The sequence below is a fragment of the Anoplopoma fimbria genome, chromosome 16 (genome assembly GCF_027596085.1).
Source record: "Anoplopoma fimbria isolate UVic2021 breed Golden Eagle Sablefish chromosome 16, Afim_UVic_2022, whole genome shotgun sequence".
Classification (NCBI taxonomy): domain Eukaryota; kingdom Metazoa; phylum Chordata; class Actinopteri; order Perciformes; family Anoplopomatidae; genus Anoplopoma; species Anoplopoma fimbria.
In genome coordinates, this window is record NC_072464.1 from 21,530,063 (window position 1) to 21,556,656 (window position 26,594).

Below are 26,594 nucleotides of genomic sequence, written 5' to 3' on the forward strand. Positions count from 1 at the left end.
ACACTGTAAAAACAAATAAATGAAAATATTAGGTATTAAAATAATAATGATAATCTTTATTTATATAGCACATTTCATACAGACTAAGTAGCTCAAAGTGCTGTACAAAAAAAAATAAAAGATAAAAATAGATAAGATAAATAAATAAAAAATAGTAACAGAATAACAAGTTTGTACAGAGCAACAACAACAACAGGAAATTTCAGCATATCAATGAAACAGAAAAACATATCACATTTAAAAATTGTATATACATATAAGTGATTGAGTACATAAAAGATCAATTGAGGGATATGTTGATAAGTGCAACAAACTAATACGAATACAATAAGTGCAACAAACTAATATGAATACAATAAGTGCTAAGTGGAAGGCTCAAAAAAAGGTTTTCAGCCTGCGCCGAAAACTCCCCTCTTCAAGAAGTACTACCCTGAGTAGTACTTTGTAGTAGTTTGTATCTGCACTGTACTTTTGCTCTGGTTTATGCTTTTAGATGCTTGTTTAAGAAAGGAGATGCACTTATGACTTCTGGTGACTAGTAGTTCTCTTGAATTCCTATGTTGAATACACTTATTGTAAGTCGCTTTGGATAAAAGCGTCTGCTAAATGACTGTAATGTAATGTAAATGTAATGTAATGGATAGTTTTGGGACTATATGTTGAGGGGCACCTAAGCGCTGTTATTGAAGAATGCTTGGCGAAATAGATGTGTTTTTAGCTGAAGCTTGAAAGTGTCAACTGAGGATGCCTCTCTGATGTTTTGGGGTAGGCTGTTCCACAGTTTGGGAGCATTTGTGAAAAAGACTGCATCTCCAATTTTCCTTTTCGAGAGGTTTTGAGGTATTAGGAAACCAGCAGTGGAGGATCTAAGTGTTCATGGAGTAAAAGTAGGAAAAGGTAAAAGTAGGCCTACTCAATGCAGTGAAATGTCCCCTGTGACTGTTAACGAATATGTATTCTATGCTATATCAGTATTATTCATGCATGCATTAATGAAAAAGCAGGATTTAGTTGTTGCAGTTGGTTGATTAAACTGCAAATAACTTTATTTTCATTATGGACTTATCTGCTAACTATTTTCTCCATTTGGTTTGGTTTGTAAAAATGATATACAGAGTGAGAAATGCTGTCACAATTAAAGTCAAAGTGACAGAGAGTCTCTGTAATGTGGTGGAGTAGAAGTATAAATTGCATGAAAAGACTCAAGTGACGTGCAAATACCTCAAACGTACTTATAGCCTGCAGCAGGATACTGATACTCATAGTTTATTGTGAATCTGTACCTAATCATACTATAATGTCACTATCTGTAAATGTATATATTTCAGCTAACTGACTCTTGATAAGTTATTTTCAACAGTTAAGTTCTGCTAGCTTCTGTTTTGTCTATATATGTATTTAATTTGGTAGGTTTTTATTATTGTATTAATGATTATTAACTTTAAATACTGTTTTACTTATTAGATCTATTTTTTCCTGAAACAAGACACATCTGTGTAAGTCGCTTTGGATAAAAGCGTCTGCTAAATGACTGTAATGTAATGTAATGTAATCTGTGCATGTGACAACACTGTTTCTTTCATTACTGCCTTTGTACTTGTTTTATGTCTTTCTTTCTTTTTCAAATCGTATTTGCACTTATGCAATGGTTTTCTCCTGTATTCTGAATACTGTAGGCTTAATGTAGAGAATGTCAACAAATGATTCCCTGTATTTACATGGCAGTTCTCATTTTTTAACAGTTGCTGTCAGAATAAACAGAGATCCCAGAGGCCTTAATTACACAACGCAGAAGCACACCGGTTACATAAATAGGATCTTAACTGAAATTCTTTGCCTTGGAGGCTCTTAACGGATTAATCCAGCCATGGCTGTAGTTTAATTAAAAGTTAAAATTAGCTCCTCTTTAACCAGCTTTAACACTGTTGGCGTTCTCGGACGACTTTAATGTTTTTAAGAGTCTACTGGCTCAGTTTCAGAGAGTGAAGGTTCTGGTATCATCTGAAACTAGAAAACCTGAGGTTCAGCTAAATTTATGTTGAGGACCAAATTACACTTGTATACAGAAATACTGTTTTAGTTTATCTTACTTGTAACAGAGTACTAGAATAGAATAAGCAATGCAGCAATAACATTCTTCTTCACAAAATCAGATTGTGGTCATATATTATTTTATAGTAGAAATTAGGCTTTAACTTATGTTAGGATAAGATATAGTTGATGTTCTTTTTTTTAAGTTAGTGAATTTTCCTTCACTTCATTCATTTGACTTTGCTTTTTATTTGTCACAAGCTCATTTTATTTTCCAAATCAAACATAGTTTTGCTATTTTGGGGGATTCTGGAGAACACAAGCCTTCTCTCAATAGTTCTACAAACTCCTTTTTCCACATAAATGTTATCCATCTTATTTCTTCTTCATAGTTAATTGTGGATCTTTTCCCTAAAAATATTATATTGTCATCGAATTTGCATTTCTCTTATAGTATAAAGTAGGCTTTAATTTAGGTAAGGGAATATAGTTTTAGTTCTTATATTTAGTTATAAGAAGATATATTGGTTTCACTTATTGATACAGTCAAAAGATACAGAAAAGTTAACAAGTGAATCTTGACTTTAAACTATTCAGTAAACCTGTGAAAAAATATAAACTTATTTTTAGGAACAATATAAAGTCATGAGGCAAAAAAACAGTTATCCGCAGTTCACCTTTATTATTGTAACAAAATGTGATTAGAATTATTTACAATTGAAACAACGTAGAAATAAAAAGAAGAAAAACAGACATGAAAGTGGCAACTTAAATTTCTTCTCCCCAGGGGATGATGACAAGACATGATCTACAGCAACAAAAACGATGAAGGTTCACTCGACGTATTTACCGAGAATATCTCCATCACGGAACAGGAAGTAGTCCTGGAGGATAGAATGAGAAAAACAAGAAGTTAAACAATGAAGGCACAAGAGGAAACAAACCTTAAGAGAGTCAGTTGAAACTTTACTGCACCTTGTCGTCAAGACTGACTTTAGTTCCACCGTACTCTGGTAGGAGAACTTTTTCTCCAACCTTCACGCTGACTGGCAGCAAGTTCCCCTTCTGGAAAAAGAAAAGAACATCACACAAAAGGTTAGTTAAATACTATAAAACCACACATTCCTGATAGCAGATGTGCCAATATCTCTAATGTTTTCAGTAAAGGTTATCTCACCGGGTTGACATTGCCGGGTCCTACTGCCACCACTGTGGCCTGCAGCACTTTGCCTTGGGACTTCTCAGGCAGCATGATGCCCCCCTTCGATACTGTCTCTGCGGTAAAGCGCTCCACCAGCACCCGGTCGAACAAGGGGAGGAATTTCCTGAAGGCCTGTAAGAGAGGACATTATTAGCAGGGAAGATACATTTCAATCAAATCACATTTTACTTGTGGATAAAATAAAAGTGGATAAAATAGAATTTATTTTTACAGACAAAACTTGAAATGATAAAAAGGACTTACAAATGAAAAGGTACTACAAAATGTAAACCACATCTTTCTCGTTGCTTGTGTTTTGGTACATTTTGTAGTAAAGAGGTACATATGAAACACCAAAGTATGGCTTGGGTGTTGTACTATCTTGTCATTTGCAAGTGCCTTCATCATTTCAAGTTTTGATTGTAAAAATAAATGTTATTTCTGTCCCATAAACCAGCGGTTGGGCCGCACTGAAAGAATAAATAACTTATTTTATTTCCATTTTATTGACTATCAGAGCCTGAAAGATGTTTTATTTTGAAAAATAAAACATCTTTTTGAAAAAGACACTTGTCTCGGTCACGTGATGGGTTACCTCAAAAATTAAGCCCACAAGCTAACGAAAATGACCGGTAGTATCATTTTATTTCGTCGTGTTTATCCGCCACACCTTGAAGGCCGATCCGTGAAAATATTGTCTTATATGAAACCGGTCCATGGCACAAAAAAGGTTGGGGACAGCTGCCATAAACTACAGAATAAAGCCTTTATTTGCTGCAAGTACATAATAATACCACAAGGGGGCTGTCTTGAGTCAGGCATGTGTTACAAATGGTGGAGGGGGGAGGCCACAGAGAGATAATAAAATACAGTGTCTGGACAATAAATGAGCAGCTCCTCCACAGAGGCAGCATTTGTGAAGTAATTTATGGAAAAGCACAAGTGTAATGAAAGTCAGCATTTCTTCATTATGTGAAATATCTCAGGCAAAGATACGAGCAGTGACTGTAGGAGGGGGGAGGATAGGATTTAAAACAGCAGCTGCCAACATGTCTGATAGCAGCAGATGCACGAGTGACCTTGGGGGTGAAGGTTGTTTGGGGAAAAAGGTGGTGGTGGTTGGGAGTTGGGTGGTGTGAGGGGGGGTCTTGGTTTGTTGACTGATCGGTAGACAAAGAATGTGGAGAGTTACTTATTTATTAAGTCAGTTTAACCCGAGGCATGGGAGGACAAGGACGACTGATTAAATACTTAAATGATGGCTTAAAGGCATGATGAAGATCTAGGGAGTCACTCACAGTTGGATAATCCAGTAACAAACAAATAAACACTAAGCTATGATAAAAGCCTTGACTGTTGGTGAAACGTCCTCCAGGTTTTTAACATGATGAGATAACATTCAAGGCCGGAGGGTCCAGTTTCCAGAAGGTTCTCTCTCTGCAGTATTTTATGAGGTGGTGTTTTTTTTTGTTGCATAAAGATGGTGATGATTAACCTCAACATTTTCTGGCTGATCTTTGTAATGTTGGATATTTTGTCCACCCCAATTTATACCAATGAGGGTTAACACCTTTCAACGCAACAGCCCCCAAAAAATACTGCATTAAGCTGAATCAGTTTTTAAATAACTGAACATTATAACATCCATAAAGAGTAGGATTTATTACAGGCCAGTTTTAGCTAGATACAAAATAATGTGGCATCTATTGGTGCTATTCTCTTGTCATATAATACTCCCCTATTCTATATTGTGTAATGAAATCAGGATATTTTGCACATCTTATAATGAAAATATACAGTTTCTCATAGCACACGTACGTTGCTTTAAAAGGTGATTTCTGCTGTTAAGTTAAGAGGATTGCACTGTGATTTTAACCTGTTTTAAAGAGTATTAATATATATATATATATATATATATATCACTGTCTATATTGGATCTATAGTGAATACACCATATTTGTATCATACATCCAGCTGTTTATTCTATATATAATGCACTATAAGCATCTCTTATACACCTACACTGTTTTACTTACACCTGCAGTGTCTGCTATATCTGCTGCACGTGTTCTGCTGTTCACACTGTATCTTAGCATATTCATACCCCTTAATGTTTTATTCCACATCCTATTTATTATACAATTCATTCTGGAGATGACTTTGCACTTCTAGGTGCATTTCGTTGAATGCATGGAGAGGTCGTGAGGTCACAGTCTACGTAACAGAAGCAGGAAATGGTTTGAACGTGCATGCAATTCATATTTTTCCAACCCACCAAGGGCATGCATAGTGAAATATGACAGATGAATGAGACTTGTTGTAATAAAAGGCCATTTAAAGAGAGCTGGCAGTCACTGCACAGCTGCAGGTGCACATGTTTAAGGTTAAAGATGATGTGCATTCTCCTCTGACAGACCATGCAATGTTTAATAAACATAAACATGCATGAGTTTTGATCACATCCCCTTCTCAACCGGCTTATTACCCCCAATGACCTTGTGAATCCATGTTAAACCACAGCCTTGCAGCCATTTGCAGCCTGCTTTTTCTTCTTTTTTTTATCCCTTATATTCTTTATTTTAATGCTAAACACACACATGTTTACTTCCATAAAGTCTCTTACCATGTCTGGTTGTGTTAGGAGTCAGAGAGTCGACGTGGAGCTGCTGCAACCCGGTTCTTGATGTGACACACTGAGGAAAATTATCTCTCCACGTGAAAAGTTCTGCGCATGCGCAGTAGCTGCCGTAAACCAGGCCCTCCTGTCGCAAAACATTCTATAACCTCCAAAGAAGCGTGTCCGTTCATCCGGGTTCTTCTATTAGATTACACTGTGTTATTAAAGTGTCATTATTGTGGTGTTTGCAGTCGTTTTCTCTCTGATTTGTACATTTTGTGTCGCAGTAATATTGCACAATGTCAACTTTGACCTTTGTTTCTTTCCTCCAATGGCACATGAGGAAAATTCTAGAAAATTCGGCCCCGGAACGAGCATAGATACATAAATCCTCTTATTTTAATGCATTGCCTGGGACATTTGTATTTAATTATAGTATCAGAATGTGTGCCTTAATGCCCCCTTTTTCTTTTTCTCTTATTATTATTTATTTACTTTTTTTCTATTTGTATATATATTATATATTTTGTTCTTTAATGTAATGTCTTTTTTTATCCTGTGCAGTTGCCCCCCTGGCATGTTAATGTGAATATTTGTATTTTGCTGTTTCTTATAGTGCAATTGTTCAATAAAGTGTTAAAAATGTTTAAATGTATACTTGCAGTAGTAATTTTCTCTTATTATTATTTATTTACTTTTTTTTATTTGCATATATATTATATGTTTTGTATGCTTCTATTTCTTTAATGTAATCTGTAATGTCTTTTTTTTATCCTGTGCAGTTGCCCCCATGGCATGTTAATGTGAATATTTGTATTTTGCTGTTTCTTAAAGTGCATATTGTTCAAAAAAAGGCCATAAAAAAGTAATAGCATTTATTAATTTCATACTACATCTCAGAGGTTTCTTCTTTTTCAAAATGTTTCACATTATTTCTATAATTTAAATATTTATGTGAAACTTATATATGTATATATATATATATATACATTTTTAATTGTGTAATTACATACATAAGATACAATAAGATAATCCTTTATTAGTCCTGCAGTGGGTAAATTTATATATATATATATATAAATTTATATATAATAAAGGATTATCTTTTTATTTGGGTAAATTTATAATATAAATTTACAATTTAATTTAAATTAAAATTTAATAAAGGATTATCTTATGTATGTAATTACACAATAAAAATATATCTTATATATATTATAAATTTACCCACTGCGGGACTAATAAAGGATTATCTTATTTGGGTAAATTTACAATATATATATATATATCAATTTTTCTTTTCTTTATATTATTTATTTACGATTTTTTATTTTATCTTTTTATATCCTATGTCAATTAAAAAAAATAAAAAATAATAATTTGAAACATGCCATGTATGTTCTGAAAGCACTTTATACTCACTGCAATAAAGGTTACATAAAAAAAAAAAAAAAAAAAAAAAAGTAAGATTTCGTTATTCACGGTCCGGGGCCCCGCCGGTGGAATGACCCGGATGTGCTAGGCCATGTGCAGTCCCCACCGTGCAGCTCTCCCACACGGCTCGTCCTTCTCCCTCCGCTCAGACGTGCACCTCGCAGCAGCTCCACGCTTTTCACCTCCTAAGTAAGTCCTGACATTCATCATAACTCTTTATAAAAACGCACATGGTGGATTTTAAAAGCTTTTAATTGGAATTAAATAATATCTGACATCATACTCCTGCAGAATCTCATGCACAGCTTGTCTGGGTCATGCAATGTGTCTTATTAATATATATATATATACACATATATATGTATTAATTTATAGTTAATACACATGTTAAGGATTAAAAACCAGCCAGTTCCGCACATGCTTTCTTTAATTACCATATGACCTTGTGACGTGCGACCTGAAGAGCACACGTGGGGGGGTCAACCAGGAACTGGTTTATGTGGGTCCCTTTTTATAATCAAGGCCATTATAATTATATTTATTTAAGATGCATTGATTAAACATGTTAAGCAGAAAAAAAGGGGGATTTGATGACTAGACATGTTTGCACAGTTGTTACTCAATTACTGTATTTTACTTGATTACTTCCATTTTATGTAACATTGTACTTTATTAGTGTGTATTAAATGTAAATGGGTTTTTTTTGTTTCCACTGTATTTGTCTGACAGCTTTAGTAATTTAACACATTTAGATTGGTAAAAATGCATCGTCACAGGCTGTTTTTCTTCTTAAATAGTCAATATTCTCACAGGACAGTGATGCTGCAAACATTAATGTATAGAATATGATGCATTTCTTTAGATTAAACTAGGTAGAATATATATACCTACATGAACATATCATTTAAAGAAGTTAAAATGCAACATATACATTATTGCAGCAGTCGTATTAATAAAAAAAAATCATATAAAATGGTAAAACACTAACAAGGAACATTTTACTGTGAGATGATTTTTTTTAATTCTCAGTAAATGTTGCTGGAAATCCTTTAATCCTTTTTTAATAAAGTAAGCTTTTGATGGAGGAGTTTTACTTGCAACAGAGTATTTTATTTTACTGTGGTACTTTTACTAAAGTATCTGAATACTTCCTCCACCCCTGAGTGAAGCAAACGTTCGTTTTTCCTGAGGGTGGGTTGGGTCATGGCCACAAAATGTTTATCTTTTAAATATTGACATATGGGATTCCTAATCAACCGCACATCTACATTCAACCCCTTTTTTAAGATATTTACCAAGAACAAACGACTAGCTTCTCCTGTTTAAGAATGTTCTGCTTTTTTATTAATGTCAATTACATATATTTGATACTTGGAGTGTTAGTCCAAACAGGAAGAGAATCAATGTGAAGAAATGCATTTGTTCCTGTTTTATGACATTTAAATAATTAAGAAAATAATCAACCATTAATAAGAAATAGTTTTTAATTGCAACCCTACTGGGATTGAAAAAAAACTAGTATTCATTAAACAAGCTAACTCATACATATGTAATCAATCTAGTGTGCTGGTGTGAAATCCTAATCTTTATCCCCTGCAAACACAAGCTTTGCATTTTATTTTGTTTCATAATTGCACCTTTTTGTAGAGCTTTGATAATGTTTGCCCATCCCATATAAGTGGACATTCATTCATTCATTCATTCATTCATTCATTCATTCATTCACTGGTGGGGCGTCATACCTCTAGTGACCACTAGGGGCTCAGTTAACCTTTGAACCACTTAATCTGTCCTCCTGTGACATCTTGTGGGGGATGGATTTGGAGAATTATTATTCAAGGCATTGGGGGAAGAAGTACTTAGAACTACAATACCACAGTGAAGTAATAATTTATAAGTAAAAGTCGTGCATTTAATATTTTACTTTAGTAAACGTGCATGAAAAAAACGTAAAGTACAAAAAGTAAAACCGCATATTTTTGCAGAATAACCTGTTTAAGAATAGTTTATTTTAATTACTGATGGGCAGCTTGTGAAGTTCCCCCTGGGGATTAAAGTATTACTGATACAATATAAAATATTTTTTATCTGGAAAGTAACTTAAATTAATCTTATTAATTATTATAATTTTTCGATTGACCTTTTTTTCTTTTTAAATAAGGCAAGTCATTAAGAACAAATTCTTATTTACAATGGTGGTCTGGCAAAAGGCAGTGAAAAAAGAAAGGAAGTCAAATCAGAAGTAAAAAATACAGCAAGACACATCCAAAAACTTCCAGCGCACCCATTACTGCCATTTATTCACAACAAGCGATGCATGAAGACCTGCAGACCGGCACACATGCGTTAGGTCGTAGCGGAATACAACCACAGAGCAATAGAATCATACTTCAAGCAGTCATTTATCAAATAAATGTAGTGGCATATAGAGTACAATATTTAGTGGAGTAGAAGTATAAATAAAAAATGGAAGCCTTAAAGTACCTTTTTTTAAATTGTGCTTTAGTATAGAACATTTAGATGATGTCATGTAAAATGTAATCCGTTTTTCATCACACTGATCGTTAGTCTCAGAATGTTTTTAATAACGGTTCCCTTCTTTGTCTTTTCCTCCCACAGAGATGTTTCGTTTACCAACAGTCATGAAGCAGGTGAGGCCCGTGTGCAGGGCGCTGGCTCCCCACCTCACACGAGCCTACGCTAAGGACGTCAAGTTCGGCGCCGAGGCTCGTGCCCTCATGCTGCAGGGAGTCGACCTGCTGGCCGACGCTGTGGCCGTCACCATGGGCCCAAAGGTAACGTTTGATTTGATTATTAATGACTTTTATTTGATTAGTGAACCTTCTAGAGAACCCTTTTATCTCACCACTTCCTGTCTGTACTCCAGGGCCGCAATGTCATCATCGAGCAGAGCTGGGGCAGCCCCAAGGTCACCAAGGACGGCGTGACGGTGGCCAAGAGCATCGACCTGAAGGACAAGTACCAGAACATCGGCGCCAAGCTGGTGCAGGACGTGGCCAACAACACCAACGAGGAGGCCGGCGACGGCACCACCACCGCCACCGTGCTGGCCCGGGCCATCGCCAAGGAGGGCTTCGACACCATCAGCAAAGGCGCCAACCCCGTGGAGATCCGCCGCGGAGTCATGATGGCCGTGGAGACCGTCATCAATGAGCTGAAAAATCTCTCCAAACCCGTCACGACCCCCGAGGAGATCGCACAGGTAAACGTCGTTATTCTGTGATGAAATGGAATGTTACAAAGTACATTTACTCATGTACAATGCAAAAAATATTTTATGTTACTATTAAACAGTGTCTACTGTTACGAAACCATAACCTAACCAAATTCATTTGTAACAGTTTCTGATTCTGATTGTATTGGATCTGTATTTTCACAGTGAGCTATTAATACTTTTATTTAAAGTTACTGTGAGGAACTTTTAACTGGTTATGAAACGGGGGTCATTTCAATACTGATGCCTCTATATGACATTCATAAGTAAACAAAACCCTCAGCAAGAAGATTGTCTGTTTCTATACATCGGTGCTGGAGAACCAGGCCGAATTTCTGGGCCCGCTGGAAAGAAGGGAGGCAGGACTGTGCTTAGCAGACTGTCAGACGGCTGCTGCAGTAAAATTAGAGGGAATCTGGTGCTCAGAAACACTTGAGTCCACAAGGACCGCCAAAATAAAAGTTCCTTGTAGTAACTTTAAGTAACGGTCTCTACATACCCTCTTGAATTGGTAATAAAATCCTAAAATAATGTCTTTTTTTTGTCTATTAAGGTTGCAACAATCTCAGCCAACGGAGACGTGGAGATCGGCACCATCATTTCCAACGCCATGAAGAAAGTTGGCCGCAAGGGAGTCATCACTGTCAAGGTTGGTGTCAGAACCTCACACGCATTAACCCTTGACCGGGACAAGTAAACTCTGTGTTCGAGCAAGATATTAATAGGTGATCAATATAATGATACTAATTAGGGGCCAATATTCAGTAAAAATATGAGATTGGGAGATCGACGGTAATGATTTCTAGTTGCCGCTCCCTCATAATACTACACTATGAAAAACAAATCACTTGAAATCGTGACCAGCTCTTCTGCCAACAGCAGAGAGTCTCTTTTTAGACAAAGTCCTGTTTATAAAGGAGCTAACAGTCAATATATGGCGGTTCCATTGTGGTGCGTTCAAGCTCAGTGGGGGAAAAAAAATTGGTATTGGTCAAAGGTAAATTGTGATGTTTAAATGATGTGTTCAAATATAATCTTGTAAAATTAAGTTTTTTTGCAGAGACACTTGAATAATTAGTCGTTTTGAAGGAGATGTTTTAATAGCAATATTAGAGAGGGAGTATCTCCAAGCAGCATAAAATATATAATCTCTACAAATACCCCAAAGCAATGTTTAAACAGAGCAAATATATTATTATCAATATTATACATGATAATAATGAAGTAAAAAGATAACATGGGGGGGGGGGGGTCTGTGTCCAAATGACGTAACCTCTGTTAATTTTATTTATTTATTAATGGGTCACATTTTCCATTTTGGATAAGTAAGTGTGGCTGTGTATGCTGCTCTAATGATCACATATCTGAAGGGGATGAAACCAGTAGAGTCTAACTTAATACATTCTTTACCTCTCAGGACGGGAAGACTCTGCACGATGAGCTGGAGATCATCGAGGGCATGAAGTTCGACCGCGGTTACATCTCCCCTTACTTCATCAACACCGCCAAAGGTAACTGGTGTAACTTCATCTGTCTGAACACTTCCCTATATTTGCCTATAAAGAAATGAAAATGCTAAAATTCTACCTATGGTTTCTGTTTCCAGGTCAGAAGGTTGAGTTCCAGGACGCCTACCTGCTGCTGAGTGAGAAGAAGATCTCCAGCGTCCAGAGCATCGTGCCAGCTCTTGAGATCGCCAACCAGCACCGTAAACCGCTGGTCATTGTGGCCGAGGACGTGGACGGAGAGGCCCTCAGCACCTTGGTGCTCAACAGGTACATAAATATTAATATAAACTAAAAGCAGTGTGAATGTGTTAGAGAAATGTCTCAGGACTATTTTGATTTGAAGAGCAAGGCTGTATGAAGGGAGTATTCCATAGATTATTCCATTGAGTAATAGGTGAAGAAAGACATTAAAGAACAATGGTAAATATACAAAAGAGAAATAAGACAGGTCAACAGTTAGATAAACAACTAATGGGTTTCAGTTTTTGAATAGATTATCATTTTTATTGCCTACAGTAATATTTTCTGTTCAAACTAAACCTATTTAGTGCATTTAAGTGCTATATTACATTCTAGGTTTTAAGGAAAACATTGTTGGAAATGCAAAAACAAAGGGGAGGGATTAATGAAAGCTTCTTACTTATAGAGATCTGGAGGAGTTTCAGGGATGACTATATGTACGGGGTAATCCTCTGCACTGTAGTGTGCCGAAATTAATTTTGCACCACAGTGTGTAGATGGAGTTAATGAAGAGGTGGAAGAAAACGGAGAGCCTGTCTTATCAGTGACTGGTTTATTGATAATGTCAGTAAAATAGTCTCATATGAGCAAATGTTTTATAAAAGTAGTGATAAGTGGGCCCGATATTGATCCCTTTTTTTTAATTTATTTTCTTATATTTATCTTGTTTTATTCCTCCATTAAATATATTTTTATTTTCTTGGTCTTTAGTTCATGATGATTTTTTTTTTTATTCATATATTTGTCTGTACTGTATTTAAAAAATAAAATTAAAAAATAAATCTAATTCTGATCAAATATAAATGATTTAAAAGTAGTAAATATTCAAAAACTTAATTTCCAGGCTGAAGGTCGGCCTTCAGGTTGTGGCTGTTAAAGCTCCAGGCTTCGGAGACAACAGGAAGAATCAGCTGAGGGACATGGCCGTCGCCACCGGGGGAACCGTAAGTCCACCTGAGAGTTTCTGTTATAAATCACAAAATGGTGGAAGTAACAAAGTACTTTTACATTACTTGAGTATTTCCATTTTATGCTGTTTATATACTTCTACTCCAACACATATCAGAGAGATATTCTGAAATGGGCCATTCTGCACAATGAGTACTTTTACTTATGGTACTTTTAAGTACATTTTGATGCTAATACTTAGGTACTTTTCCTTAAGCAGGAATCTTACTTGTAACGGAGTATTTGTACATTGTAGTATTACTAGTTATACCTTAAATGTAATAAATTGCTGCTAAATTGAAAGATCCTCTCTGGTTACATTTGTTTAGATGTTTAAATGGTCCTGCAGACATATTTAACATTCATCTCTCTCTTTCTCCAGGTGTTCGGAGATGATGCCGTTGGTATTGCTCTGGAAGACATCCAGGCTCACGACTTCGGTAAGGTCGGCGAGGTGCAGATCACCAAAGACGACACCCTGCTGCTGAAGGGAGGCGGAAACCCGGCTGATGTGGAGAAGCGCTCGGCGGAGATCATCGAGCAGCTGGAGAACACCACCAGCGACTACGAGAAGGAGAAACTCAACGAGAGGCTCGCCAAGCTGTCCGACGGAGTCGCCGTGCTCAAGGTGCGTCATCGAACCGAACCACACGGTACGAACCGCCTCACGCCGTAGTTTGGCTCTAGATTAACAAAGTTGCGATGCTCTCCGTTTCAGATCGGAGGAACGAGTGATGTGGAGGTGAACGAGAAGAAGGACCGTGTGACTGACGCTCTGAACGCCACGCGGGCGGCTGTGGAGGAGGGAATCGTACCGGGCGGAGGCTGTGCTCTGCTGCGCTGCATCCCATCGCTGGATACCGTCAAAACCGCCAACGCTGACCAGAAGATCGGTTAGTAAAGCACAAACACGGGCTCAAATGTTATAAAACTCAACTTAGTACTTTTTTTACTTTAATTACTTAGTTTACTTTAATTTACTTACTTACTTTCTACTACTGCTGGTGAATTTTCTCAGAAAAAAGTAGCGTTTTCTTGTAATTAACACTTTAGAATTAGACAAATGTCAATTGATAGTGTGATAAAGTGACTGTACATGTAATTTAAGAAGTTAAATAAGTACATTTAGTTTACAGTTACTGTTTAAAGTTTGGTTTTCTATCCTATCAATACTATATCCTTCTGTTTAGTGGTGGCAACTCAAGACCAAGCCCATTTAATGCACTTTATTTCAATAAAACTTGAAACTGATTTTCATCTATATAACTTTCATAAATCTGATTTCCTTTTGTTTCCCAACAGGTGTGGAGATCATCAGACGGGCGCTCCGTATTCCCGCCATGACCATCGCCAAGAATGCCGGCGTGGAGGGTTCTCTGGTGGTGGAGAAGATCCTGCAGGGCTCAGTTGATATCGGCTACGACGCCATGCTGGGAGAATACGTCAACATGGTGGAGAAGGGCATCATCGACCCCACCAAGGTACAGCGCTCACTCACGGAGGAAGTTCAGGAGAGAAACATGATGAGAAGCTGCTAATGTGTCCTTACATATGCAACTGATTTAAGCTCGATAGCAGATCAATACTGCCATCTAGTGGTGAGGAGGCTCTAAGGAATTAGGCTGTTATGTGTTGCACGGATTGGAAAGCCCTCTGTGGAAAATGTAAGATTTGATTTATGATATTTGACTCTTCAAATGAAATTGATTTGGTGTTGACATGAAAAATACAACTTCCCACTCATGTCTCCATTGAGGCCCAAGTCATAATTTGCGACATTTAGAGAAGTTGGAGTAATCAAGTTTTTGGAGAATAAAATTGAATTAAGGCAAATTAATAAAAAAATCAGTTTTGTTCAACTTGGATAACTATCCAATCTAGGTACAATATCATCCTATCAAATGTTGCCAAAATAATTAGTCGACAGCCAGAGTATTTATTCCGATTAAAAACGTTTTGTTTTTTTCAGTCATGTATCGAGAGAAGTCAACAAATTATTTTCTGGTTCCAGCTTCTTAGATTTGAGGATTTGATGCTTTTATCTGTTTGTTTTTTTTATCATTTTGAACAAAGTGCATTTGGGTTTTGGACTGTTGGTTGTTTTAGGACGTAAACGTGCAGTCTCAGAAATGATGATGGGCACCTTTTCACTGTTTTCTGAAACCAAACCATTGAAGATAAAAAGCTGTTGCAGCCTTAATTATGTACATAAATAAAGTACATAGCATCTACTTTCTTCCAAAACTCAATCCTCAGCACTACATTATGTCTGAAAATTAATAATTTATCTTCCCTATTAACATTTAATGCAAACTATTAAATCACCTTTAACGACATGCTTCCTGCACTTTCAAATCATGATTTAGGCCTCAATGAAGAAATTAGTGGGAAATTTGAATTTTCATATCAAAACAAAGTCAAGTCAATTTCATTTAAAAGAACCAAATATCACAAATCGTTCCTTTTGATCAACTACTTTTGGACTGTTGCTCAGACAAAACGAGACATTTGAAAACACGGCCTCTTTTCACCATTTTTATAAACTTAGATTTTATGTAATAAGATGATGAAAATAAATAGTTTCACCCTTAATTTGAACCCAAAACTTAACTGCATCCTTGCCACTGAAATGCCGTAACGTCTCCCCTCCTCCCCCCACAGGTGGTGAGGACGGCCCTGCTGGACGCCGCAGGAGTCGCCTCCCTGCTCTCCACTGCCGAGGCCGTGGTGACGGAGATCCCCAAGGAGGAGAAGGAGATGCCAGGAGGCGGCATGGGCGGCATGGGAGGAATGGGAGGCATGGGAGGAGGCATGGGTTTCTAAGCCGATCCTCCTGACCTGCTGTACAGACTTAGTGGTGCTGGTGGTGCTGGCGAGGTGGCTGAGGAGAAATCCTCCACGAAAACTGCAGCCACCTCCACCAAACTTTGCCCACACCGACTGGCCACGATGAGTATGTTGGAGCTGCAAACGTTTGATGACCCCCCCACTTTCCACTACGTCACACGATGATTCTGCCTCTTCGTCCAGGGTTTCTTGAGGAGTCTGCCTCGCCTGAGGACGAGAGCCCATCAAGCCTAGTTTACTTCACCTGTACTCCGCTCTAAAGGCTTAAAACATCCAACGGAGAGAAACATACCTACACAGATTTCATAGTAAACATATTGTTGTATCTGCATTACTGCAAAGAGAGAGCGAGAAAAGATGCCTAGCCTGGAATATGTCCGTGTCCTTTTTATTTTGTCATAGTATTTTGTTAATTCTTGTTCTTTTTTTATATATATAATATATCTGTAGTGTTTTGTTTCCCTCCGGCTAATATCATGTCATTTGATTTAATTAAACCATTTTTTCTTACAGAGCTTTGAGCATTGTTTTTGTGACTTTCTCTGAAGTGATATTTGCATTTTATGTCCGTGTGCGTGACCACGATGGGTGAAGAGTGCCTACATTACCAGAGTTTGAGTTTCACCAGGGGCCTGTTTCTAAAAGCTGTTAAATTTAAGATGATGTTTACTGAGATGTCTGTGGGAGTCATTATTATCATGCATGCAGCATTGTGAGGTTTTTGAGCATCAGCCAGTATGTCGATAATCTCTATTAGTCCATGATTGTTGATTTAAAAAATATATATAAAAAATGGCTGATTGAATGTGAGACGTGGGGTTTGAGTTACAAAACAGTTTGGATCGTCCAAGGTCTCGGCTACAAAGTCTAAATGTGAAAATGTGTGGTGTCGTTTTGCTGTTAAACATATTTCCTCATACGCTCTGCTTTAACTACAAAAAACCAGATATATTACTTACATAAAACACACAGGGTGTTACTCATTTGCAAAATGGCAAATAACATCGATCATTCAACTTGTTTTGTACGATATATACGATGATTAATGGTGATTTTCTTTTTTTTTATTTAATAAATTCAATTGTTCAGATATGTCGAATACTGGTTATTTTTTAACAATACTTAAGTTGCACATTTTTATGCCCTCAGGCGGATTTATGGTAATAAGCAGCAATTCTTTTTTAACCTTGGAAAAAGCTGTTGAGATCACAAACGCACCACATAGTCCGTTTAGTAGCTGTTCAGGAGCTTTCACTCGTATGGTCTTCATCAGGGACACAGTTTGACCAGTTTTCATTGAGTTGTTTGATAAACTCAGTGATAATTATCAATGAAATATTATGAGTAATTAAAATAAAGATGTAATGTAAGTATATTTACAATGAGCTCCATCTTTATCAGCTGCAACAACAAAGCTATTTACAAATACAGTCAATAATAAAGTAATATGTATCAACTGAAATGGGACATTCTGAATAACTTAGTCATTTTTTTTATTCTAATACTTGTGTATTTTTACTTAACTTATAATGCATGTCTTGTTACTTGTTAAAGAGCACTTACACATTGTATTGCTACTTTTACTTAAAGCTACTACAAGGAATTTAATTTCATGTTGAGAAAAAGCTAAAGTTTTACTGCAGCGGGATAAAAGACTGGTTCGTTTTTTTACTGCTCGAGTACTTTTACCACTTTAAATATATATATTTTTCGCTGCTCAATTAAGGTTTTGAATTCAGGACTTTTGCTCTTAGTGGAGTATTTTCACACTGTAGCATTCGTACTTTTACTTAAATAAAAGGATCTGAATACTTCTTTCACCACTGCAGATTTTTCTTATTCCTAACATGTAATTTAAGAAATGTTTCCTCGATCTAAAAATAACATTTGACTAAGCGCCAACAATGCAGGTCAAAGGTCACAGGTCAAGTTAAATCCTGCCCCTTGGCAGCAGTGACCCCTTCCAGACCTCCTGACTCTACACAAGCAGCCATGATTCATAGCGGTCTATGTTTCCGCTCACATGACGACCCTATTTCTGTCCAGTCCACCGGGGCCATGAACCTTCTCAAGTTACAGCGTTAAAAAAAACAACAACAAAAGTCAGGGTTTTTTGGTTTGCTGAAAAAATAGTTTATAAATCATGCAGTCGGTTCAACTTTCTGAAGTCATTCAACACAATCATAATATACACAAGTCCTTTCCTCATCCCATGAAACACACATTTTCTTTAAACGCAGTGTATAGGTCTTTCTCGTGTGATCGTCAAACCAATATTTACACTTAGACTAAGTAATAAATATGATAAAATGATTATATTAAAAAAAAGAAAAAGAAAGATATGCTGCCAGGAGGCACTCTGTGAGCGGTGAGGGTCGGACAGTTGGAATAGGTCCTGTGCATCGACAGTCTGTTTACATGTTCGCTTAGCATTTTGCATTTAAAAAAATAACACCTATATACTGCTGGTATTGCACGCTTTGCCGTATAATTTAGCTTTAACTCTTATGTCCAGCATCGTTCCCTTAATAATGACGAGAGCATAGTATAAGTAACATGAAGAGGAAGAAACAAAAAAACAGCGTCCCCCTAATTAAAGCAAAATAAAAGCACATCACCCTTTGAGAGGTTTGTATTCCTGGTAGTTTACAGCACATTTAGCTCATCTATCTGCAGTGGTTTGTACACAATCCTCACTGCACTAACCTGCCTCTGCCCTTAATACTTAGTAAATATTCATATAATATACAGGTATGTGGTGACAAGGTGGAGATTGAAGTTTAATATCTTACTGTTCATGGACTTTGACTCTTGGAGTTTTGGAGTTTAAACATTGATTTCTTTTGTCGCTTTGTCATCACAAAAAAAGGTTTAAATAACATCTGGACCTCGGTTATTAGTTGGTACTGCTGCTTATATCTTTGTGTCATCTTTAGCTAACAAAAGACTTGTTGCCCTCACTCGAACATCTGTAACATGAAAAGTAAGGACCAAACTGTGAACTGTAACCTCGTACAGAAACTTTGCTCATTTCCGTGGCGATAAACAAGCTTTACTCATAAGAGTTTGGTGGATCCAATGTCCTCACTCTTCTAGAGCTGTAACTATCAGTCGATTAATCAATTAGTCCATCGACAACAAATACAACTGCAACTATATAATATATTTGATTACTCATTTCAGTCATTTTCCCAGATATTCTCTACTTCTAGTTTATCAAATATGACGATTTGCTGTTTTTTTCTGTCATAATTAATGAAATATCTGCATGTTTCTTGTTATTGTGCCCTCTTAGACATTATAAACCATTTTTGAACATTTCATAGACTAAACGATCAGAATTGGCAGATGAATCAGTAATAAAAAAATGTTTTTTAGTTGCAGCCCTAAACTTCTTTTTTTGTTGATCACTTTCTCAGCCGTCAAACCTGAGTCAAGCGCTCACTGAATACTGTCTAATCCTTCTGCACTGAGCTCCTGACTCACATCAGATGTGGGTCAGCTGACAGAGGAAGTGTGTTGCCCTGTGTGACATTAAGGTTGAACCTGTACGTGTCGACCTGGAACGACACTTGAAGCTCCACCGAACAGATAGCTTCACTGCTTAAATCTAAATTATTTTCCAATCCTGAATTCTGCACAGAAACGTACATTTCATACATGCACTCTTGTATGGAGCTTGAAAATATATATATTATAAAGAGAAATGGAACATTTCACATCATCTAAACTGACGATTTAGTCTCCAATCTTCACCCAAGCCTCCACACAAACATCTTAAAAAACGTTCCTTTCTTCAATCTGCATTTTGTTTTGTATCCCGACCCAGGTGATAAACAATATTCATCTGCTGCACAGCCTGAAATCTGTTTTTTTGGAAGACATGTGCTTGTAAAGTGTCTCCCTAAAGCAGCTTTTTTTAAATAAAAGTGTGTTAAATGGTCGCAAAAACTTGGGTTAGACCGGTGTAATTAATTCATGTTTACAGCTGTGATGAACGACGGCACTGCATCGCCATGGAAACACACTCATCTTAACCTGTTTCACAACCAGGCACAGATAGCATAGTTCTGATAATTGAAATGAACTGAAATGTGAAACAGGTCTGCATGTGTTTTTAGCACCAAGGTGAAAACCAGCTGGTGGATCAGTGATATTTAAAAAAAACTGTTCGTTGCTGTGAGAAAGGCACTTGACTACTCCTCTCTTATGTTTCTCTGTCTGGCATTGGGCGTTGTGTTTTTGTTTGTGTTTGTGTTTGTGGTTTTTTTTTGCAGAACGGTTCGTGCAGCGCTACGTGTGGTGAACCTCGTGGAACATGAGCTCGCGAGGGATGGCCGTCTCGTCTCCATAAATCTTGGAGGCGCGACGCATGAACGCCGAAACCATCTGCTTCACCACCTCGTCGAAGAAAACGTGAGCCAGCTGGGAATGGAGGAGAGAGCGAAACTCGAAGGAGATCTGAGGAGAGGAGAGAAGAGGGGATAGAAGTTAGCAGCTGGATTTCATTACTGTATACATACTTCTCACAGTTTGGAATTGATCACATGAAAAAGGCTTGGGCAGCACACAAGCTCAGACATGTGGAAGAAAACATGATGAGATCACAACTTACAGAAAAATCCACGGTGCAGGTACGAGGATATCCTGGCAGGCCAGGGCTGAAACGCCAAACTGTCTCCAAGTGGTTGAACAGTTTACCATCCGAACAGGACGCCTGACAAGCAACAAAAAAAGATAATCAGTTGTTACAAACTCCAAAGATTCCATGTATCTACTGCTGAATTTAGGGGAAATGTGCGTAAAATTCAGCACGAGACATGAAGAACACTGAAAAAACATGTTTTTCTTTGGTTTAAATATTGTTACAATGTTTAAACATCATGAATGTTCAATGAAAACCTGGTATGAGGTATATAAGATACTGTGTGTGAATACAGTGCTGAATAAAAGTATGAGGAACAACAAGCTGTTACAAAATGACCATTTGTATGTCAACAACTCACCCTGTGTAACCTTGAATTCTTGGAAAAAACCTTTTCTCACATGCCTCCATGTTGAATGGAGAATCAAAACACTGGGGAAGGTTTTGATGAATTTTGAGAAATATGTGGGCCAAGATTAACAAGAGCTGTTAAAGGCTCCTCTCCATTTCTTGATTCTTCGTTCACCGTGGAGGCACGAGAGAAAAAATGTTGTGGTGGGTAATTGATATACAAACAATAATTTTGTGGGGGAAGTATTTCTTTAAAGGACAATAAAACCTGATGGCTGGAGAGCTGAACAATACTTCCTCTATTTTACCAGCCTAAGCTACAAAGTAAAGCTCAAACAAAGTGTTGCTCCCTCGTGATAATGTCCCTGTAAATTCATTATATTTGCTGCTCCAATGATTTCCAACCGTGTGCATTTAGCCGACATGAGCTTGTCCTGAGGCAGTACCGTACCTTGACAAGGTGGGGGCACACTGAAGTGATAAGAGAGGTGTAGTTCTCCATCACAGGTGGGAAGCCCACAGCTAGTTTGGCCTTGCAGAATCCCGCTCGCTTGAACACCACATCGGACTTCTTACACCAGGGAACAAAGAGGCGGTAGTTCTCCACTCCGGCCACCACCCCGTATATCTCTTGCATGGAATACCTGCAGAGTCAACGGATGAGAACGAAAGAGGCGTAAGCTCCCGGTGTCTGCACGACAGGAAGCACGTGAAAGTCAGCAACTGTGACATAACGTTAAACACTAAACAAGGCCGGCTTCAGACTGAACCGGGTCACGCAAGGCTCATGACCCGGTTCAGTCTGAAGTAGGTCAATGAGGAACAGAGAGGACCAGAGAGGAACAGAGAGGAAAGAGACTCAGTGAGGCCGAAAAAGAATGCAAAAAGGAGATTTAAAAAAAGACAAGGAAACAAATAAAAGGAAGTAATGATATGAGCCACAGATGGAGAGTTTCCCAAACCACCGTGATACGACTGCATCACTCCAGCTGAGGCAAAATAGCTGCAGCCGCCTGAGTCTATTTATACAACCAGATTTAGTGATTATGACCTTTCTATGGAACACAGGAGGACATTTAGTGCGTCATTCAAAGACGAATACGTGGAACCTCAGATAGGGAAACAGCAATAAAACATTGACTTACAGGTTAACATGTGAACTGGGAACACAACTTTATTTTTTAAATTAAACACTTACCTGCATTAAGATTTAAAAGTTGCTTAAATCTAAATTCAGAGCATCTCTATTGTCTCAACAAGGCTCTAAACAAAGCGACATCTGAGCGGGCGGCTTGCAGCTGATGGTTGCTACAACGCTAACAGTGTGCAACAGCATTAGTTCTGACAAAGGTAAAAGTGTTTACATGGGGCTTTGTGTACATTAGATTTGTTTCTCCTTATTGATAAAATAAGATAAGATAAGATAAGATAAGATAAGATAATCCTTTATTAGGCCCGCAGCAGGGACATTTGCAGGATTACAGCAGCAGAGAGGATGGTGCAAACAAGAGACATAGTAAAAAAACAAGTATTATAAATAAGTAATAACACAGTAAAGAATATTAAATAAGTTAAAAAAAGTTATAGATAAATGTTATTGTTAATATTTTGTTATATTTGCACTAAATATTTGCACTCTGCCGTACCTTTTTCTGCAATTTCTTAAGGAGATAAATAAAGTTATCTTATCAAATGTTTTAAAACGATTTTAAATGATAATATTTGAATGTACTGTTTGAACCTTTCTGTTAAGTGTATTGAGACTATGCTTGAGACTATACAAAAAGCAATTAACCAGGACATTTAAGCTCTTCAAATTAAACTTAAAAAATGTGCTGAGTATGTCTCATAAAATGGCAAGGAAAAATAAAAGAACATCTCTCCAAAATCCTTTCACTTTCTACACCACGTAAACGCAGACTTACCCAATGATGCGTCTCTCTGAGTACTCCTTCCTCTTGGAGAAGGAATCGGCCAGGTTGAAGAAGCTACGGGCGGGTAACACGATACCACGCCCTGGCATGGCTGCACCCAGCAGCGGAGGTACGCGAGTCATCAGGATCCCACATGATGACAGGTATCTGAGCACAAAACAAACAACATACATCTTTATCTTTCTATAAATGTGTGACATGAAAACTCTCTTGAGAACATTGATTGAGTTCTCATGATCCACATCAACAAAAAGCCCAGTGCTCACTTACATTCATCCCTGTAATTCAAGAGTAAAAGCAACAAGCTGCAAAATAAGCCTTTTGTTTCTGAGGAACAAGACACTTTACATGGAAAGTCTTTTTGAAACTCCTGCCTGGGGGGGAATAATGTCAAATAAGGTTGGGAATTAGGTCAGATAACTCTTTTATTAACTTTCCAAAACACTGAGTACTAATGTCCTGCCAAGAAAAACAATGTTTAATATTTAAGCCTAGCAACTGTTTTGCACAAATTCAAATGGCAATTAGTTTGTTATTAATGAATGAATTATTGAAATTGAAGTTCAGTCTTGTTTCGTCATTTTGAAGTACTTTTGCACTATGGTGTGTTGAACTGTGTTGGAAGGTACTGTCATGGGCTGAAGACATCATAATAGCAGTCTATTGGAATTAAAAACAACTCATCAGCTGTGTTATTCTCTACAGTATGTTGTTGGTTCATCAGTTATTGTTTGGTTATTTACAGACGTGAATTTGCCAAAACTTTGACAATGGATCCCTAATCATTAATCAAGCAAAAATAGCAAACCTTTGATGGGTCAGACTTCTAAAACGTGAAAAATTACCAATTAGAAAAAGTTATATTGGGCTCTGGGAGTGTTTTCTTCACTTTTAATTAACAAAACCATTATCAAGCATCAAAATAATAATTTGCTGCAGATATATTGCCTCTTTTCAACAGTGCAGCTTGACTGATTAGTAGGGGTCAGTGGGATCATGGCAAAAGCCCTGAGTCAGATCTTCTGTTACACCATGAATGGCTGCTTCTGTTAATCCATTGGTACCAACTGGCTTGTAACCTCAACAGGAGCTATAAACATACAACTCAACTCAGGCATAGCACGGTCACTTTGACTAACTACCACTGGGGGATCAGTCCGACGGTTTGATTTGTTCTTTGTGCTTGACCTTCACCCACCTGCACCTGTGACACCGTGTCCCTCGATGTCCCTGGCACAGCTCTCAGGGCATGAGTTTAGATGTAATCAGCCATTATGTCACCGCCGCATAATGTGATGTGACATTATCAATGTCATTATCATCTTATATACCCACGGAGCTCATTCTGTGCTGCTCGTGACGTGCCGCTTCGAATGCCTGTTCTATTACTGGCCTGCTGGTCACTTGACAAGAGCCCATTCACTAGCTACTACCTGGAACATGATCAGGCTTACACATGGCACTGACCTCAAAATGCCAACTCCATGCAAGTGCATGGGTGCAAATATGGAGAGTCGTGGTTGGGAAATTGGGACATGGGTGTGCACATCTAACCCCAAAAAGGTGCAGATGCAGAAAAGAAAAAAGAGAGTTTGCACCCTTTATATTTAAAACTCCTGCATGTTTAATGAGGTCGACCATTAAGGCAAATAAAACATTTGGGAGTGTGCAGACTACCTTTCTTCTGACTTCTAAATAATGTGCCACCTTCGAGATCATGGTGCCAGAGACTAACATAGATTTAACTTGTTTTCCAAGTTGCAATAATAGTTAAAATAGTTTTTTCTGTCTGTAAATATAATATTTCAGTTATTGTTGATTTTCTACTGTTTTTTATTGATTATTTATCATACTTTTATCTTGTCTTTCTTCTACTATGTCTCTTGTGTGCACTTTACTCTACGCTGCTGTAAGCCTGCAAATTTCCCCACTGCGGGACTAATAAAGGATTATCTTATCTTATCTTATCTTGAGAGCCTGAAAAACCCCTCTCCTGTGCAGAATTTCTAAACCCCAGATCATAATGTATGTCCAGAGAGAATTTTGCAAAAACACCACAGATGCAGCAGCTGTTAACTTTACAGGTTTATAATAAAAAGCCCCACATGCCATAACTTTAAGTTCAGAGGCTGCAGCACAAGAATGTCACTTACTACATTATTGCACGCTATTATTTCCATTATCTACAACTTTAGAGAAAGAAAAAAAGTCTTCCTATTCCATTTCATCTAATTGACATATATAGTAATACTATGTTTATTTATAGCACATACCACTACTATAATTAACTCTAAATACTAGTGTTTCTATAATAGACTTGTTATTGAGGTGTGTCTTCTCCTTTCACTTTCTACTTCAACTTGATATTTAAAACAATCAAACATACTTTACCTGACACTGTTCCTGGTCTGTATTTCTGCTGTCAAAGGTAAATGTTTCATGCATTCTGCTACTTTCCTCAGGCTTCCTCTCGCCATGGTCCTTTTCTTTGACGGACTTCTGCAAGAGAGCGTCGCCCACAGCTTTGTCCCGCCCCCTTTACCTGCTACGTCACTCACTTTCCGAACGTCGACCAACCATTGGATGATGTGACTCCGACGGAGCGTTTTCATTGGCCAGTCCTTTTGTTCGTCAACAGACATGATGACGTGTGCAGGAATGTCACGGGATGTTGGCTCATGTTTACCTTGTACACTCAAGTTCAGTTAAGGCTACTTTAAGGTTACACACACAATGTGGGATTATTTACCTATAATTTTACACAATTTGGACATTGGACATCTTTTCAGCTATTTTCTGGATTTTTTTTTTTTTTTTTTTTTTTTAGTTATTGTGGATTTTTCTTTTTCTTACTTACTTATTTAAAATACTTGTTTGTTTTTAATAATTTGCATCAATATCATTATTATTATTATTATTAACAATAATACATTATTATTATATATTATTATAATAATATTATTATAATATGATTATTATTAATAACAATCATAATAATATTATGATTATTATTTTTTAGTTATTAATATTTTTCTTACTTACTTATTTAAAATACTTGTTTTTTTTTTACTATGTACCTTGTTTGCACTATATATGCTGCTGTAATCCTGTACATTATTAATTTTTTTATACTTATTTAAAATATCCATCCATCCATTTTTTTTATTTCAATAACTAGTCCTAAAACCTTATTATTATCATTATTTTTTGTCTGATTATTATTAATAACAATCAAATAATATATATTATTATTTTCAGTTATTGTTGATTTTTATTTTTCTTACTTACTTATTTAAAATACTTGTAATCTACTATGTACCTTGTTTATTATTATTTTTAATTGCGGGACTAATAAAGGATTATCTTATCTTATCTTATCTCCATCCATCCATCCATTTTCCGTAACCTGCTTATCCAGTTAAGGGTCGCAGGGTTTTATCTTATCTGATAAGGCTAATTATAGAATTTAGTTTATTGATGTTTTTTTATTAAATCAGTAGTGGGAGAAGTATTCACATCCTTTAAGTACAACTTGAAAATACTTCATTAAAACTAAAAGTTCTGCATTCAAATCCTCACTGAAGTAAAATGTATCAGTTCTCT

At 37.0% G+C, this 26,594-nt stretch overlaps 3 protein-coding genes across 4 annotated transcripts in view; 1 reads left to right on the forward strand and 2 right to left on the reverse strand.

Annotated features, from left to right (window-relative positions):
• The window catches only part of LOC129104345 (MOB-like protein phocein), a 16,648-nt gene extending 10,675 nt beyond the window's left edge, over window positions 1–5,973 (reverse strand). Inside the window, exons 1-4 of one of the 2 annotated variants that reach the window (XM_054614983.1) lie at window positions 5,856–5,965; window positions 3,209–3,364; window positions 3,007–3,096; window positions 2,689–2,915 (exon numbers count right to left, since the gene is read on the reverse strand). In XM_054614983.1, coding sequence (XP_054470958.1) covers window positions 2,865–2,915; window positions 3,007–3,096; window positions 3,209–3,364; window positions 5,856–5,858 — 300 coding nt within the window. In that variant the 5' untranslated portion in view covers window positions 5,859–5,965 and the 3' untranslated portion in view covers window positions 2,689–2,864. Of the gene's footprint in view, window positions 1–2,688; window positions 2,916–3,006; window positions 3,097–3,208; window positions 3,365–5,855 lie in introns of those variants that run through there. The other variant, XM_054614984.1, reaches the window with a different exon arrangement.
• A 1,383-nt stretch (window positions 5,974–7,356) lies between these two features.
• On the forward strand, window positions 7,357–17,151 carry hspd1 (heat shock 60 protein 1). Its single transcript, XM_054614828.1, has 11 exons — window positions 7,357–7,472; window positions 9,903–10,078; window positions 10,171–10,506; window positions 11,072–11,167; window positions 11,936–12,029; window positions 12,125–12,293; window positions 13,111–13,210; window positions 13,597–13,842; window positions 13,933–14,107; window positions 14,517–14,695; window positions 15,876–17,151. Exons 2-11 carry the CDS (start codon window positions 9,905–9,907, stop codon window positions 16,035–16,037), a joined length of 1,731 nt encoding a protein of 576 aa, XP_054470803.1. The 5' UTR covers window positions 7,357–7,472; window positions 9,903–9,904; the 3' UTR covers window positions 16,038–17,151.
• A 1,032-nt stretch (window positions 17,152–18,183) lies between these two features.
• coq10b (coenzyme Q10B) lies at window positions 18,184–25,484 on the reverse strand. Its single transcript, XM_054615359.1, has 5 exons — window positions 25,383–25,484; window positions 22,983–23,138; window positions 21,509–21,701; window positions 20,677–20,778; window positions 18,184–20,522 (listed from the first exon to the last, which is right to left on the reverse strand). The coding sequence occupies exons 1-5, from the start codon at window positions 25,466–25,468 to the stop codon at window positions 20,355–20,357; spliced, it is 705 nt and encodes a 234-aa protein (XP_054471334.1). The 5' UTR covers window positions 25,469–25,484; the 3' UTR covers window positions 18,184–20,354.
• Window positions 25,485–26,594: the final 1,110 nt, after the last annotated feature.